The sequence below is a fragment of the Salvelinus alpinus genome, chromosome 13 (assembly GCF_045679555.1).
Source record: "Salvelinus alpinus chromosome 13, SLU_Salpinus.1, whole genome shotgun sequence".
NCBI classification, from domain to species: domain Eukaryota; kingdom Metazoa; phylum Chordata; class Actinopteri; order Salmoniformes; family Salmonidae; genus Salvelinus; species Salvelinus alpinus.
In genome coordinates, this window is record NC_092098.1 from 30800920 (window position 1) to 30819842 (window position 18923).

Genomic DNA, 18923 nt, shown 5'->3' on the forward strand with positions numbered 1-18923 from the left:
GCCATCTGGTTTGCTTAATATAAGGAATTTAAATGATTTATACTTTTACTTTTGATACTTAAGTATATTTTAGCAATTCCATTTACTTTTGATACTTAAGTATATTTAAAACCAAATACTTTTAGACTTTTGCTCAAGTAGTTTTATACTGGTTGACTTTTACTTGAGTCCTTTTCTATTAAGCTATCTTTACTTTTACTCAAGTATAACAATTTTGTACTTTTTAAACCACTGATTATCTGAGCAGGGCTTGGGTCACTGATACGTCATTATCTCAAGCGGCCTTGAAATCCGAGGACAGGGTCCATGGCACCAAGTTAACGTTCTCCAGCTCTCAACCCTCTCTCTTCCTGGACTCTGCAGAGGCAGGTCGTGTGGTTTACCACTTCCTGGTTTGCCCGCACATCTACGGTGAGATTACTCCTCGACTGCACACATCAGGCCTACACTGTGACCTGTAAGGCCATATTTGGGACACTTTTTATGGGGTATACATAGAAAAGCCTGATCTGTGCTTATTTTGAAATAGCCATGGTTTAATATCTCCTATTAAATCAATGTAGGTGGAAGGACACATGCAAGGTTGTATTATCAGTCAATCAAACATACTGTGTACAAAACCTTGTTTGTATTAGGAATGAGTTGCAAGGTATTCTGTCTAAAACCTTATCCTATCACTTCAGGGGCAGGGTCCATACAGCCTCTGCTGTGACTGGTTCCCTGTGTCGTCCAATCCTGTCAAATAGAAAACGCATGACGGTTGTGTGAGTTGCCAGAAAAAAACAGAGAGCGCCCATAGCCCATTATACCGTCAGCTTCAGGCCAGTGTTTTGTCAAGCAACAGACGAGCCATTGTGACCGAAAGCAGGGGGAAAAAATGTTATTTTTAATATAACTGTCTGGCCACGGTGATTAATTCAAATCATATGGTGTTTTCTCCTCTCTCTCTCCCTCCCTCCCCCTGTATGAAGGCAACGCTACAGGAGGCTGTGGAATGCTAAATGAGCATCTGTGCAGTGCTGCTGCAGGATACTGCTAGGCTGTGTTTAGATGTAAGTGATCCTTAAATGTCCCCTTTCACTCCTTCAGCTTCAAAAGGAACACTTCTGGGCTGGCGGGATGACCGTGCTCAGTCAGCGTTTTACTGCGGTTAAGAACCGAGAAAGAGCTGGGCTGAGGGAAACCAAAGGTTAGAATTCATTTGTCATCATATTTTATTGTGTATATGATACTGTTCTTAAATGGAAATGATACATGCCCATCAGTTTTGTTTTATATATTAATAGCAAATCATATTGATAACTTTATTTTACAGTGCATTTCATGCATTGAGCTCAAAGCTCTCACACATTGGCTTTCGAGAGTCAAGAGCTGCTCTTAAATTTGATGCACATTCTCTGAAATGTTGTTTATTTAGATCCTTGTGATTGCTGCTGAAGTAATACTGACAGTAAATAGGAAAACCAATGCAGACTAGCATGATATAGCCATTAACTCTGTCGGCCGTTCCAGAATTATAATACTTGGCATGAACTGTAATCTAACCTGCAAATTTTTTATGCACAATTCGTTACGCCACTTAGGAGCCTTACTAATTGTTAACGATAGGTCATAAAGACGCTTATAAAGCATCACAATGGGTGTACTACTACCCACGCTGTAGGTATCTCCATAAAAGCCGGTGGCCGCCGGGCATGTAGTGTACGTCGGAGGGTGGAGGGATGCTGGTTTCCTGCTCTCTCTCTCGTGACCAACCTTCCTCCCCACAGGGCTATCACAGCTAGACCACCAGGCAGACTACCAGCACACAGACTGGGATCTGTTCAACCCTTCGCTCCCAGACGGTGATGGTGGCGCTCTAGGAGCCAGCCAACTGTTAATGGAGTTTATGATCCCTGTGCCAAAGGAGGCACACATACCTGGCCATTAGGTTGAACGTTAGAGAGCAACCTTCCACTGTTTACAGTAGTTTACATCAGATGAGGTTCGAAGGAGAAGCCCTATTGATCTCCAGTAGGAGGTAAACAGAGAATAAATGATGTAGCTAGATGCAGAGTGGGAGTCATTCATTGATAAAGGGAGAAAGAGAGAAAGGTAGATCGTTAGAGCCTTAACACGGCCTGATATGTAAATATGTTTCTCTCAGGCTACACTTTTACCTCACCTACTTGCATGGACGACTTTTCAGAGACGCATACCATTGAGACTAGTGAAGGCTGCTGAGGGGAGGATGGCTCATAATAATGGCTGAAACAGAGCAACACATAGAAACCATGTGTTTGATACCATTCCACTGATTCTGCTCCAGCCATTACCATGAGCCCGTCCTCCCCAATTAAGGTGCCACCAACCTCCTGTGATTGAGACACATCTTAGGAACCCTGCCTGTGTACTGGGTGCTGTTTCGCCAAGCTGCCTGTAGATGGAGCTGTTAATAGGGGATTATGCACTAGCCCTGTGCCCAAGTGCTCCACAATCCACAAATACCCAGCATGTGACCAAGCACCTCACCCTCTTCCTCTATTGTTCAGCTGCCACCACACTAACCCCCATACAACAAGACATTCACTTGTGACATCAAGCATTTTTCCAAGACCATCAATCTGTCTCTTTACGCACACAAGTCTGTACTGAAGCTTCCTCCTCCGGATCCTCTGAAGTAGAGGATGTGTTGTGGGGAGCAGGGCTAGAGGGGGTGAAGCCCAGCACAGTCGGAGGCTGCTGTATTTATAGATGGTCCCAGAGAAAGGTGTGTGTGTCTGTGAGCATATAGTACAAGACATTCTTACGAGAGGGAGAAGCATGGCTTCCCAGCCCCCTGTGGAGGTAGCACTTCCAGGTCAGAACTGCTGGTGATGGGGTGGATGGTACAAGAGTAGGGGGGTGACTGGGGGTATGCCGAAAATGGGGTGGATGGTACAGGACTAGGGGGGGCTGGAGAGTAGGCTGGAGATGGGGTGAGAAATCTAAAAGAAAGAAAATGGATCTTTCAAATTCAGCAGACTATGGTGTGAAATAGGCTTTTAGAAGTGCTGTCTTTATTTGATTACTTATCATTAATGCCGTTTTTGGTGTGCTTAGCTGGAGATAAGGTGGAGATGAATATGGCAGAGGGGAGTGAGGGGGTATGGTGGTATTGGGTGACGGGTAATAGAGGTAGGATGGGTGGGATTTGGTGAGGTGGAGGGTTGGGATGGTTGAGGTGTGTGTGTGTGCGTGTGTACATGTGTGTGTGTCAGCATTGTTGGGTGGCCTAGATTTGGTGTGAGAGGAGAACAGGGGTCACATCCTACAGACTTCCTGCAGGAGGCCATAAAACCAGTCAGACAACAGGAGAGATGGATGGGGGAGGAGGGAGAAAGAGAGAGAAAGAGAGAGAAAGAGAGTGAGATAGACTGAAAACTGTAATAAAATGAAAGATGTAGGCCTAATTTGGCTGTTGGAGATTCTCACACACCTCATAGTATTTCTTCATTTGGTGATGCAACAACAAACAGCAGAAACTTGTGAAAACCAGCACAATTTGAGCAACACAACATCCTCCTATTTTTCTTAATGCTATTTGGGTACATCTTGTGATCATCTGTTGAAAGACAATACCCAAAATAATTGCAACATTTCAGTCTTACAAAATGTACCCATAGACCGTAAAAAAGACATTTCCAAAAATGCACACCCACCAATAATACTTGTAACACACGTTAAAAGTGCTATCATATGTTTGTTGGTTTTGGTACAAAATACTACATGTACTATATTTTGCCCCCTCCCAAATTAAATTTGTTGAAAGTTGAAAAAACAACTGTCAACAGGTGGTACATTACTCAATTCCTTTCAAAATAGAGAAAACACTGTTCTTCTCACAGCCTCTTCTTTGTTTTATTTTTATTTCATTTCACCTTTATTTAACCAGGTAGGCCAGTTGAGAACAAGTTCTCATTTACAACTGCGACCTGTCCAAGATAAAGCAAAGCAGTGCGACACAAACAACACAGAGTTACACATGGGATAAACAAACGTACAGTCAATAACACAATAGAAAAATCTATATACAGTGTGTGCAAATGTAGTAAGATTAGGAGGTAAGGCAATAAATAGGCCATAGTAGCGAAATAATTACAATTTAGCAATTAAACACTGGAGTGGTAGATGTGCAGAAGATGAATATGCAAGTAGAGATACTGGGGTGCAAAGGAGAAAAAAACAACAACATGGGGATGCGGTAGTTGGGTGGACTATTTACAGATGGGCTGTGTACAGGTGCAATGATCAGTAAGCTGCTCTGACAGCTGATGCTTAAAGTTAGTGAGGCAGATATAAGACTCCAGCTTCATTGATTTTTAGAGTTTGTTCCAGTCATTGGCAGCAGAGAACTGGAAGGAAAGGCAGCCAAAGTTGGCTTTGGGGATGACCAGTGAAATATACCTGCTGGAGCGCACTCTACAGGTGGGTGCTGCTATGGTGGCCAGTGAGCTGAGATAAGGCAGGGCTTTACCTAGCAAAGACTTATAGGTGACCTGGAGCCAGTGGGTTTGGCAACGAATATGAAGCGAGGGCCAGCCAACGAGAGCATACAGGTCGCAGTGGTGGGTAGTATATGGGACTTTGGTGACAAAACGGATGGCACTGTGATAGACTACATCCAATTTGCTGAGTAGAGTGTTGGAGGCTATTTTGTAAATGACATCGCCGAAGTCAAGGATCGGTAGGATAGTCAGTTTTACGAGGGTATGTTTGGCAGCATGAGTAAAGGATGCTTTGTTGCGAAATAGGAAGCTGATTCTAGATTTAATTTTGGATTGGAGATGCTTAATGTGAGTCTGGAAGGAGAGTTTACAGTCTAACCAGACACCTAGGTATTTGTAGTTGTCCACATATTCTAAGTCAGAACTGTCCAGAGTAGTAATGCTAGACGAGCGGGCGGGTGGAAGCCGTAGCCAGGTGGAAGCCGTAGCCAGGTGGAAAGCATGGCCAGCTGTAGAAAAATGCTTATTGAAATTCTCGATTATTGTAGATTTATCGGTGGTGACAGTGTTTCATAGCCTCAGTGCAGTGAGCATCTGGGAGGAGGTGCTCTTATTCTCCATGGACTTTAATGTGTCCCAGAACGTTTTGGAATTTGTGCTACAGGATGCAAATTTATGTTTGAAAAAGCTAGCCTTTGCTTTCCTAACTGCCTGTGTATGTTGGTTCCTAACTTCCCTGAAAAAGTTCCCTGAAAAGTTGCATATCGCGGGAGCTATTCACTGCTAATGCAGTACGCCACAGGATGTTTTTGTGCTGGTCAAGGGCAGTCAAGTCTGGAGTGAACCAAGGGCTATATCTGTTCTTAATTCATATTTATTTTTTGAATGGGTCATGCATATTTAAGATGGTGAGGAAAGCACTTTTAAAGAACAACCAGGCATCCTCTAATGACGGAATGAGGTCATTATCCTTCCAGGATACCCGGGCCAGGTCGATTAGAAAGGCCTGCTTCTGAAGTGTTTTAGGGAGCGTTTGACAGTGATGAGGGGTGGTCATTTGACCGCGGACCCATTACGGACTCAGGCAATGAGGCAGTGATCGCTGAGATCCTAGTTGAAGACAGCAGAGGTGTATTTAGAGGGCAGTTTGGTCAGGATGATATCTATGAGGGTGCCAGTGTTTACGGATTTAGGGTTGTACCTGGCAGGTTCCTTGATACTTTGGGTGAGATTGAGGGCATCTAGCTTAGATTGTAGGACGGTCGGGGTGTTAAGCATATCCCAGTTTAGGTCACCTAACAGTACAAACTCTGAAGATAAATGGGGGCAATTAATTCACATATGGTGTCCAGGGCACAGCTGGGGGCTGAGGGTCTATAACAAGCGGCAACAGTGAGAGACTAATTTCTGGAAAGGTGGATTTTTAAAAGTAGAAGCTCAAGCTGTTTGGGCACAGACCTGGATAGCATGACAGAACTCTGCAGGCTATCTCTGCAGAAGATTGCAACTCCACCCTATTTGGCAGTTCTATCTTAGTGGAAAATGTTGTAGTTGGGGATGGAAATTTCAGAATTTTCGGTGGCAGTCCTAAGCCAGGATTCAGACACGGCGAGGACATCAGGGTTGGCGGAGTGTGCTAAAGCAGTGAATAAAACAAACTTAGGGAGGAGGCTTCTGATGTTAACATGCATGAAACCAAGGCTTTTACGGTTACAGAAGTCAACAAATGATAGCGCCTGGGGAATAGGAGTGGAACTGGGCGCTACAGGGCCTGGGTTAACCTCTACATCACCAGAGGAACAGAGGAGGAGTAGGATAAGGGTACGATTAAAGGCTATAAGAACTGGTCGTCTAGTGCGTTGGGGACAGAGAATAGAAGGAGCAGATTTCTGGGCGTTGTAGAATAGATTCAGGGCATAATGTACAGACAATGTTATGGTAGGATGTGAGTACAGTGGAGGTAAACCTAGGCGTTGAGTGACGATGAGAGAGGTTTCGTCTCTAGAGGCACCAGTTAAGCCAGGTGAGGTCTCCGCATGTGTGTGGGGTGGGACAAAAGAGCTATCTAAGACATTTTGAGCGGGACTGAGGGCTCTACAGTGAAATAAAACAATAAGAACTAGCCAAGACAGCAGTAGACAAGGCATATTGACATTAGAGAGAGGCATAAAGCAATCACAGGTGTTGATCAGGAGAGCTAAGACAACAACGGGTAAATGGCGATGAATGGGCAGAGCGGGTCAGTTAGGTACATACAGGACCTGAGTTCGAGGCTGGGGCCGACAGGTAAACAAAATGAGGTACCTTGTTATTGAAACAGTCCAGGGGGCATCAGCTGTGTAGCTGAGTGATCATAGGGTCAAAAGAGCAGCAATAGGTGAGTCAGGGTGCCATTCGGTAGTCACTACTACACTAGGCAAGCAGGGGACACAGCGTTCAGAAAAGCTAGCGGGCCGGGGCTAGTAGATGGTTTTTCGGCAACATCGTAACGGAATAGCCTGTTGAGACCACATCGGGCAATCACGTCGGCAGTCCGGTCGTGATGGATCGGCGGGGTTCCGTGTCGACAATAAAGGGTCCAGGCCAATTGGCAAAGGAGGTATTGTAGCCCTAGAATTAGCTGGTATATGGGCCTAGCTCGAGGCTAGCTCAAGGCTAGCTGGTGCTTGCTTCGGGACAGAGGCGTTAGCTAACAGTAGCCACTCGTTTGCAGCTAGCTAGCTGTGATGATCCTGTGTAATGATCCAGGGTGGCAGGAATCCGGTGATGTGGTAGAGAGAAGCAGTCTGATATGCTCTGGGTGAGGCTGATCCGTACCACATTGGGTGAGGCGGGTTGCAGGAAAGTATATTTAGTTCGTAGATAGAAAGTGAGATTAAGATATATACGAAAAAGTCTGGCTATTTACACGGCATAAGACACGGGATAAGACAAAGACAAACACACACGTCCTACTACTACGCCTTCTTGGAAAAGAATTCCTTTTTGTAAATGATATGATGCCACGCCACGATCGGTTTACAAATGCTGTGAACCTCACTATGGCTGTAGCTACATATAACTCAGACCCTGGCTATGGCTATGGCCCTGAGCCTCACAGTGGTCAGTTGAATGGAGTACTACCTCGAGGGCTTTCTGGTCTGAACTGTGGTTCAACTGTACACCTGAGAGTGGTCACAGGTCAGAGGTCACAGTGTAGTGGGTCTGCCCTCGCCTGTTTGTGTTTGTATGTGTGTGTGTAATCAACGTCCAGGACCAGGGGTGGTCAGTCACGGGTGTGTTTTGACAGAGGTCGGCAGCAGGATGTCAGGCTGCGCTCTGATTTCCTCTCTTACTTTCTCCTTGACTTTCTCCTTGACTTCACCTCCTTATCAGGCCTGCTCAGGTTTGCTGCTTTCTCACCTCTAGTCTCCAGACCCAACCAGACCCCCCTGAAGAAAGGAGGGCCGGGCCGCTCACATCTCATTATCAATTCAATGAATATTAATTCATTGTGTGGACATTCAGTTTTTCTGTTTATTATGTAGGTAGCCTACTAAATTGAGGCATACATGTGACCTGTTATTTAAGTGAGTTTATAAAGGTTCATTTCTACTGGAATATACTTAAACCTGATTTTAAAAAATGGTTTAAGTGTAGTAATGTTGAAATGCCCCTTGTTCAAAAGTGGTGAAATGATCTTCGCAACAGTGTTGAGTGCTCTGTGCAAGAGAGGTTGGTGCTGTACTCACTGTAGCCATCCTCGACTGTTAGCCCTCTATAGAGGCACATGACAGGCAAGCGTATCAAGTATGGATCGTATGATCAGACATTTGCATCCTGTCACCGGTTTATGTGTGTGACACACACACACACACACTTCACATCTGCCTGCCTCAGTAGAGAACCTACTCTCAGATCAGCCTTTAGTTAGTCTCCCCTCTACAACCTTACCCCTCCTTACTTAAAAATAAAAACTTCTAACACACATCATCAAGAATAACAACATTGTTTTTAGCCCTTCTTATCTCCTCTCTCCCAAATATCCTGTTTCTTCGAGTTGCGGTGGCCAGAACCAATAGAAACCTCTTCCTGCTATTGGCTGACTTCACTTCCCAACGTTAGCACAATCTCATCCGCTCCAAACACCGCTTAGTGGAACCTCAACTAGCTTGCTGACCAGAAAAAAATTATATTCAAATTTATACCAGTGTGTTTTACCAGGACTGAGAGGTCCTGAACAAATATGGCCAGCACCATTAAGGTAAGTACATTTTTATTTATTGTTTTGGCTTTTTATTGGTTATTTTCCGTAGTGCTTGGGCATTGTTTTAGTTTTCGTGGCACTTTAAAGAAACACTGACCAAGCAGGCGAAGGGTAACACCCTTCTGCCATAGAGGTGCGACAAGATTTCCTTGCAAATTTCCTTTTTCCTATGCGGATGGGCTGTACGGTTTCAAAAATCTTTGGGTTAATAACAAAATCTGAGATTTCGTTCTTTCGGACGCTGAAGTGATTTGACCTGGCTTGTCTTACAAACAAATAAAACAAACCGGAATTTACATTTCTTGAACATTTTATTCATTATGGAGAGGCACCAATTTTAACATTTATTATGTTTTTGATTTTTACCTTTACAAAAAAATTGCATTCTTATGTATTGGTATTTTTTTTTGGGGGGGGGGGGGTGGAGTCTTAGGTATTTGTCAAAGAACCATCTGCGAAAATTATACTTTGAAATGAAAAATGCAATCCTGTGCTGAAGGAACTGAAATAGTGGGAGGTTTAAATTCTCTGAAGACATTTTATCATGCTATTGTTATTGTTGCATTAATGCCTATGTTAACATCATAATCAAAATGAATGGTAAATAGTAGTAGTAAATAGTTAATACTTTGACATGGCTTTCCTAGTGTTAGTCTATCAAGTAATTACCCTTGTGTAGTTACTGTAACAACACCTATTAGACAATGGACAGAGGAGGAAAGCATTTTTTGCTTTTTACAAGAATCAAATAATCTAGGGCACAACGTGCTTCAGAAGTAGCTGGAACTCATAGGCTATATCTCAATCAATATATAAATATATATTTTCTGGTGCTCCTACATTTTATGTTGTGCTCCTAACTTTAAAGTTGGGAGCTCCAGTGCTACGCATTACATGTTTTAATTTAGAGTCCTGCTAGGGAGTCAGTCACCTGCAAACCTAATTCAACATGGCGTCTAATATTGCCACCCTCTGCGTCTGCCAGTGGCAGCACAAGATGTTTACAGCCAAATCACAGTGTGAGCAATAATCCAAAAGCAGGGAAGCCATAATTACATAATCAGCTGTCTTGCTGGTATTCAATGTAAACAGGTACAGTATGGAAGTAGAACCCAAATGTTTGGAGAGGGAGCTTGCTCCTTTGTGACCAGTGATATTGTGGCACTGGGACCGTGGTTGAGTTGAAGTCCCAGGCAGAGAGGAGAGTGACCGCTGTTTATAAACACCTTCTCGATGCACTGGCTGGCTTTTTGTGGAACAGGTTTGGTGGTGGTGAACTTCATTGCACCTGATTGAGATTATTATGGATGACTTTAATCAATATTCTAAACAACTGACATAGATACTCTCTGTCACAATAGCACAAGACAATCGTGGAATAGTTTTACTGAAATGGGCATTACGCAACATGACTGAAAAGCTGCGTCATGTTGTTTTGATAGTGTCACACTAGTCACACAATTCTCAGCTTGAAGACACATTATGGCACCAGTGGACAGTCTATCGTCTTAGACAGTTCACCTAGGGTCATGAGTTGGGTCCTCTAGTATCTAGTACACACCTAGAAAGCAATGTTCATAGAACATAAGGGAGAAAAAAAATCCAAGAACAGATCTCATCCCTTACCAATCATAAATGTTCACTGGTAGATCAACCTGTTATCTTTGCTGGTCCATAGCCACTTCTTTAGTCCTAAATGTGTAAAAAATAAATACACTTAATACAATGTACAATTAATTACACTATGAAGAGTGTGGCATTCAGTTCATTGAGTCAACCACATCAGAATATCAGGACACAAACAAAAACATTTTATCATGCCCGCCTATGGACAGAACTGAGACAAACAATGCAGATAGTGTGTGTATATGTGTGTGTAATGCACCTACCAGAGGGGGATCCAGGAAGTTGTGGCCAACCAACCTCTGTGTCTTTGTGAGGTCTGAGGCTCTGGCCAATCTTTGTCACTGACCTATGGAAATAAAAACACCCATAACTTTTCAAATTGAAACTCTCCAGGCTTTTGACGTTCCAAGTTTCATCCTGTACTATAGTTTCACACATAAGTGCAACAGCTCCGTCTCTTTCTCCATAACACGTGTTACTGCCAAATCAAGGCCCCTGGAAGTTATTCATCATAGGATCTCTACGAGGCAAAAACATTCTCTCTGTGGTGTTCAATTGCAAAACAAAACATGTTTTCCAGCAGTCATGTACAAATCAGACTGCTTTTCAATGCTAACAAAATGGCTTTCGTGGAAACGTAACACAGGTGTTCTTCCTGTTTGAAAAATAACAGATCTTGTGTTTTGGACTGGGAAGGTTTGTCTCTGTCAATTCATAGTAGGATACCCCAATATTGCCTGTCTGACCAGATGACAATTAAGGTAGTCATAATTGGTGGAATCAGGGAGGGAGCTGCTAAAACAACATCCAGAATGGTTGCCCCCGATTGAAGGCCATAACCTGCACTACTGATGTTACTGCATTTTGTTCTGGAGGCAGCCCTGCAAAGTGGTCACTAGATAGCATAGCCACAAAGCCATGACATCTGATTTTCTAACCTAACCTTAACCCTAACCCTTTAGACCAAAAAGCAAATTATTACAATTGCCAATGTTGCAGCTGGCCTATCTAAGGGGAAATTGCTCAGTTCTGCCTCCAGGACAAGACTAAAATAAACGTCAACCTGCGGTGAACTGCCCAATGGCCTGCTGTATAGAAATTGCAGGGCGAACTTCCTCCCACTCCCTCTCTTTCTCTTTCTATTTCTCCCTCTCTAAATCCGGCCATCAACTCCATTAGTGTTCCAAATCTCAGCCACAATCAAAATGCCAACGATGAGCACTTCCTGTTTTGCGCTCCCCACCTCCCCACCTCCCGATATCCCTCCCCCACTATCAGGAACTTTAAACGCAGGAAATGCTGGGAGAAGGGGAGCTTCCTGTCTTCAGCCACACCACACCATGTCTCATTGGGAAGGCTGCCTGGGACATTCTCCATGAATCGGTCCAATGGCTCCATTGAGAGGGAGTACAGGACTAGAGATACTCATACACTGTGAATATGGCTCTCTATGTCACTTTATAATGTCAGAATGACACTGGAGCAGGTTTAGGAATAAATGTTTTAGGACAAAATGTCCACCATAAAGTACTGTAAACCAGCTCAGGCTAACATGATTTTGACTGTTATTAAATGTGATATAGACAACATTATATGAGGTGAAATTAAGTGTACTATACCAATTTCCACTTATAAAGCTCAATATTTATGGAGGGTAATTTACTATACTGCCTCAGAGCGGCTCAAGTTCTGATTTGAACCAGCTGCCCTCTGGTCAGCAGTTCATTTCCCTACCCAGACGGCCATGCTGCAGCCCCTGGAACTCCACTACACGCTCCCATAGAGGACCTCCCTGAATGTCTACATTATATGAGTTATTCTATGGTGGACACTGTTCGGTAGGAAAACTGGGCTCAGCACAGCCTCATTCTTCCCTGCCTAATTCTGTGTTCATTTTCTTTGACCATGACACTAAGGTTGTGAAAAAATCTCTCACTTTCCTTAGAAGAGGAATAATGGACCATAGAGGAATGCACTGTACTGAGTTTGGGGCAAGATGGAGACCTGGCCAGACTGTGTTGTTGTGATCTAAGCTAGTTTAGTTTAAATCTAAAGGCGAATTATGTTTGCTTCATTTTGTCTTGGTGTTTATGGAATATCTGAATCTTCTCTATGTTGTGATCGCCAAATCTAGTACTTAGTGTCATGTTATTTTGTCACATATTTCTGTTGGCTTCAGGATGGCCAAATATTTTATAATAACTGGTTTCCAGTGTTTACAGTTGTAGGATCTTAAATTAATCCAGTTTGCTACAGCAGGAAAATAATAGTCCTGCAGCAACAAGAAATGTGAATTATTATGTGGATTATAATTAGTGGACATTTTTGTAGGGGTTGATACATTTTTCATAAGGAAAATCAACTCTGAATTTTCATAGTGGAAATTACAAACTTCTAAAGCATTTTTAAACCTAAAATACAGTACAAGTTTAGCCTTTTCTACATTTCAGGCAAGTTCTCCTGCAACAGGGTGATCACATTAAAATCCTAAATCTGTAAGTTGTTCCCAGACACAATGTAAACAGACTGCATTAAAATGGCACACGATGGCTACACATCTATCAAAAATCCCAGCTGTGATTGATGACGGATCTCTCTGTGGCCTATCTTTTGGTTGTTTTTTGGTCAGTTCCTGGCTTTATGGTCTTTTCCATAGGATCAAAGCTCAGGAAGTATGGAGCTGTGTGGCTGAACATTAGCTGTGAATGGATGTGGTTTTGTTTTGTTTGCATTGGGTGAACAAAAGCTGTGTGTGTGTGCCCCTTATTCATGCTGGCTGGGGTCACCTCGTGTATATTATGCTCTGCTCTCCCCTATCTCTAACCCCTGGACCCGCTCTTCTCCCCCCCCCCCCCCCCCTTTCTCTCAGATGACGGTCAATGTGCCGAGCCTGCTCTGTAATGTGGTTTGCAGCTGACATATCAGGGAGGACCAGTCCCCACTAGATTAATCTGCTTTCCGACACAGCTTCCTTTTCCTCCTAAGTGATTTGAGATCAGGGTGGGTCACTTACACCGAGATGTTGGAGGGGCACTCCTTTCACGAGAGAGAGAGAGAGGAGGGCAGGTTGAGGAGGGCTGATGAACTCAGAGTAAAGAGAGAAGAGAAGGGTTGGTGTTTGACTCAGATGGAAGCCCTCTAAGGTATATGTAGCAATACAGGATTTGGCTAAGAGATTTTATGAACAATACTGGGAAAATTAGAGACAGGTTGCCATGTCATGGCATTTGTGGGAAAATATGTGTTTGTGTTAGTCATTGGTGTTGAATGGATTTTTACTGTTGGATCCCATTCATTTGAGGTTGATGGGAGGAGACAGGAATGGCTTTGAAATAAATGAAGGATAAACACTAGACTAATCAAGATTTAATGAATTCCTTGGCTAGAACATGCATTTAATCTTTAAATGTACAAATCCTAAAAGCGTTTTGTATTGTATATGATTCCATCTTTCTTGGATGAAGGACACATGGGGACCTGACCTTGGGGACCTTGTGGGGTCACATGGGGACCTTGTGGTTTCAGGGAGTATACCCAGTGATGAGATAATCATGAGTGTGGTCTGCACTGTGGTCTCCTGACATCACAACAAATGGATGTTGGAATGAAAGTTGAAGTAGAGTCTCAATTTCCATTTCCCCCAAGAATGACTGAATATGCTTAGAATGCCTTGACCTAACCCAATAACCTAAAGAATACCTGGAAATAAAAAAAACTCTCAGGTCTTTCTACAGCTAAATTGGGGGTGTTGGGATAGGGAGATACTGAACAGTTGAGAAAGTCTAAAACATTTAATGAAATGTTTGTTGATTTGGGACTTTTTGATGCCATTGGCACAGAGTATTTAATTAGAAATCAAAAGTGTAAACCCCCTAAAGCAGGCTTTGGGCGACAGTGGCTAGCAGGGGAACCTAACAGATTTCTCATGTAAAATATATTTAATTTCAATGAGAATAACCTGTATAAATAGAGGGGGAAACTAAGAAAAAAAAGGGGAAAACATCCCAAAAAATTACAGGAAGTAACCCAGACTCTTTAGGAGGCCTATCCCATCCTATCCCATCTAGATGGCACCGGATGAACTTACCTCAGACCTGTGATGCCAGGATATAGCGATTGTCCTGTGAGGAAGACAAAAAGTTGGACAAAATGACTGTGAAACGTTAATGATCAAGAGGGTGTGTGGTAGTTTAGAGGGTCAGGTTGGTTAATATTGGTACTCTTTGCCCATGTTGTCGATCATATGTGGATATTATTCATGTATAATGAGGTCTTTATATATTTTATATAGAGCCTGGTAGACACCCTGCTGGTTTAATCATAGCGTATACTTCTGTGCTCTAATTCAACCCAGGTAGAAGTGAATGAAACTGGAGCACTTTTACTGGCCATGGTAATCCCTCTATAATGAGGGGGCCTGGTTTTCAGGTGAGTTTTCCAGGGGTCATTCTGTCTGCCATTTTACCCACAAAACAATGAGTGCACAAGGAGGTATTCATCAGACTGCAATCTAATGTTATATCCACCACATATGTGCATAGAGCTTAGGGTTTAAATCACGGACCGGTCCCAAATTACCTGCAATTTGAGCAGAGCCCCATGGATCACAAATCAATCATACTCGGTTCATGCCAAAATCCACACTTAATGAATCTGAACCAGTTGATTGTAAACCAAGTGAATGGAGCTTTGATTGTAATAGAAATCTAAGAGGGATATGTCTTTGCGCTTTCTTTCTGCGTACAGGAAGCATTGTCGGTGGTGAGTGAGGACCAGTCGCTGTTCGAGTGCTCCTACGGAACGCCCCACCACGCCAAGGCTGAGATGGCGGCGGCGGCGGCGGCCAGCGAGTACTGCCAGACGGCCAAGATGAGCCCCAGGGTGCACCAGCAGGACTGGCTGTCCCAGCCGCCCGCCCGCGTCACCATCAAGATGGAGTGCAACAGTGGACAGGTCAACGGCAACAGGTACAGCAGTCCGCCTTTAGCTTCACTTTTACATATGTCTGGCCCATATCGTGTGAGCTCTGGAGAGTGCTAGCATTAGAAGGGGCGAAGTGACACAGTGCTTTACACCCTGGGGTCCACTGTGCACTGGGCTGCAGCCGGGCTGCCTGTGGCCCTGATTTCCTGTCTATTGTCTGCATTTCTATTAATGTACTTTAAACATGTGGGTCGATGCGGCCTGAAATCGAATGTCGTAATGTAAATATTTTGAATTACGGGGGCAGAAAATTCAATGCGCTGGTATAGAGTCAGTTAAAGGGACGTCTGCTGTTTACGCCCATCAATAGTAAAGAGTCTCGCCTGGCCTACACAGTAACAGCCAGCAGCCAAGCTACTTGCCAAACAGACGAGGAACTTGACTGAGGTTTTCAGTGGGTGAAAAAAAACTGGCAAAGCTGCCTGAGACCCAATCCAAGACAGAGTCGCTGCTGTTGGAATCCCAAACTCAAAACAGCTGTACCACAAAAAAAATATAGAAGGACCGCCACTGCATTCATATTTCTAACACATCACACACGCGCAAGAACCCCCCCTTCATCCATCTAGCCACCCTCCAATCACCACACAGCCATCTCCATCTTTGGAGCAGGCCTCTCCACAGACACCCAGGCAGAGGGCCTTATTTATCTGGCGGTGAGACATGGGAAAGATTGTTCCAATTAGTGACGAGTCAGGGAGCAGAGGAAGATTTACAGCGGAGATCAACACAGACAGCACTGCTGCTCCTGCACACACCACCATCCTCCCCTCCAATCACTAGGCTACTAGAGGGAGGCCTACTGTACTGCCAAATAAATGTATGTGTGTGTTTGGAGGGGGGGGGGGAGACAGGTGTGTGTGTGTGTGTGTGTGTGTGTGTCTGTGTGTGCACACACCATGTGTATGCTAGCATCTGGGGACCCAAAGCTCAACCCGGAGTGTTCCAAAGCACTCCGACATCCCAGGAGTTTGGTTCTAGTTTCCAGAGTTGATAATCTTAAAGATTGTGTTACATGGCATGGCAATGGGTTTTTTATGGCTGAAGCTTTAGAAAAGGGAGGTAGCGTAAGGGTACAGCTGGGTGACAGATAGCCTCAGCGATGGAAATTATTATGGGGAATGTTGACATGGGGGCTAGCAGGGGTCCTGAGGCTACCCTCATTATCTGGATTTAATGGGTTTGTGGACCTCCCCTCCCATGCCCCCCTCCATCACCCCCACCCAGTACCCTCAGTGAGCAGCAGCAGGGTTTATGGGAAGTGAAGTGGGCCCGGGAGCCCAACCTCTTGGCAGATTAATTAGCTGACCCAAACCTGGAGAACAATGAACAAGTTAGCTTCAAGACAAGGTCGACGAGACGCCTGCACTCCTCTACGCTAGGATTCCCTTGGATTGTTTGTTCTTTCTGTCTACCTCGCTCTGTCTCTCTCTCTCATTCTTATCTCTATATCTGTCTCTAGTTTTTGCTTCTCTGTATCTGTCTCTTTCTTTCTCTCTACAGTGATAGAGGGTTGAATGTGTTTTAGCATGTGTCTGGGCCCAGTGGAGAGCAGTTTACAGTTGCTTGGACTCCGTAAGCCTCTGATGGTGACTCATACTGGGTGGGAAACAATAGAGTAAGTGAACTTATGTCCAATGGGCTCGGGCTCGGGCACACACACACACACACACACACACACACACACACACACACACACACACACACACACACACACACACACACACACACACACACACACACACACACACACACACACACACACACACACACACACACACACACACACACACTAATCAGGGCTGAACTGCAGCGCACTTCGCAGCATCACATACAAATGCATATGTCTACACACAGACACTGAGACTTCCACAGTAGACTCAGACACACAGATATACTAGTTTTCCATTGATCCCATTGCGTTCATCTTTAATCAGACATTCTAACACAACATAGTTCATTTGTTTTGGCTAATTAGCTCAAATTTACCACAGTCGCCGCCCTTTGAATACAATCTCAATCCATTTCACAATAATAGATAACATCCCCAGTTCTTGTGATATTTTTCGAACAGCACATGTGGTGACATGGCTGCTCTCCACAGTCAAATGAACATCAGATACTTTCACAATAAAATCTTGGAAGGGTGCAGTAGTATGATCTTCTGCCCAAACTGTTAAACTCAAGCAAGCGTAAATTGATTACATAAAGGAAATCTCGTTGTCTCCCTCTCCAATTGCAAAAGATACTTGGTTTTTCTTCTGAAACTGGGCCGCAAGAAAAAAGCATGCATTTTGAATTAGCAAAGATGAATTCTGTTACTTATTTTCTCTTCTTCTCTCGCTCTCTCTCTGTATTGATTGAAATGAAATATGATAGAAACTGTAGAAGTATGGGCATTGTGCATTACATTTTGGGAATGCATGTGAAGTATGATTTGTGCATGAGCAAATGTTCTATAAAACGAATTGGTCTAGGCTTGTTTTGATCCTTAAAACAGTGTTGCGAAAGAAAATGTTTTTTGGGGGTATGTTTTATAGTAAATAAGATCATTTGAATTCCCCCCAACTTCCTGTTCATATTTAAAGTTTTATTTTGGCCTAGTTTAGTATCAGACGTTCTTTTCAAATTTTTTGGTCAAACTCAAACTCGCAGAATGTTTTTCAATCAGACAAATTCCGAGGGACCTTTCAGTACAAGTCACACCTTGGACATCTCTCATCCCTTGCTCAACTCGTAGATCCAGATACCATATTGACTTAATGATGGATTCCCTAATGATGAGAGTTCCATCTTCTGGGAAGAGGAAGGCAATCACTCAGGTTGTGCTGTTTGGCTGAAAACAGTTGTCTGCTATTGTCTTCCACGGGAAATATTTGTAGTGAAGCTTTCACCTGATTTTTTATGTTGACCTTCTGAACCCCATTGAATGGGGTCTCTAGTTTCTGCAGTCAAGTTGCTAACATTTATGGACACAAGTGAGACCCCCTTTGGGAGGCAGAATTTCTGCCAAGTGAAAAACAAGGTATTTAAGGTGGTCCACTTTGCAGCAATGTGGTAATTTCAGTTGAAAGTCTCATGTTAACATTACAATCTGGAAACTGGATCATTCCGGTTATAAGAATAATCCTGTAGGAAAAATAAATGACCATCAACATTTTGTCATTGGACAGTCTTTGGGACTAACAGCACTATAGGCAATTAATTCACAGAAGAAGTATGAAACGTCTCTTTATGATAGTGCCATAAAATAGTTACTGTAATCTTTGGGACTAAGATTATTGAAATACGACTGGATGAAAAAATCCCTCCAACAGCAGATCTGAGAATAAATCACTTATATGTGTTTTTACTTTGAAACAGCTATTCCCAAATCACATACATCTGGGGGCTGTACCCGTAGCAAGGACATACTCTCCATCAAGGCTGGGTCAGGAGAGGCCAACAGTTGGTTGACACATGACTTAGATTCCAAGAAATGGTTCCAAAATGGTTCATATCTTGGCCACAGCAGGTTGATATGAATTTATATGACATTCCATGGGTAATCCATCCCATCTGGTGGCCGCGCCCCGGGGGAATCAGAAGCTATGATAATGGCA

At 43.6% G+C, this 18923-nt stretch overlaps 1 protein-coding gene across 12 annotated transcripts in view; it reads left to right on the forward strand.

The window, feature by feature from the left end:
* LOC139537530 (transcriptional regulator Erg-like) overlaps nucleotides 1–18923 on the forward strand; it is an 83610-nt gene that overhangs the window by 52984 nt on the left and 11703 nt on the right. For 5 of the 12 annotated variants that reach the window (XM_071338948.1, XM_071338951.1, XM_071338952.1 and 2 more), the window contains exon 3: nucleotides 15085–15305. In XM_071338948.1, the coding sequence (XP_071195049.1) occupies nucleotides 15085–15305 (221 nt within the window). Of the gene's footprint in view, nucleotides 1–290; nucleotides 412–1089; nucleotides 1190–8351; nucleotides 8710–14730; nucleotides 14767–15084; nucleotides 15306–18923 lie in introns of those variants that run through there. The other 7 variants (XM_071338950.1, XM_071338955.1, XM_071338953.1 and 4 more) reach the window with 5 other exon arrangements.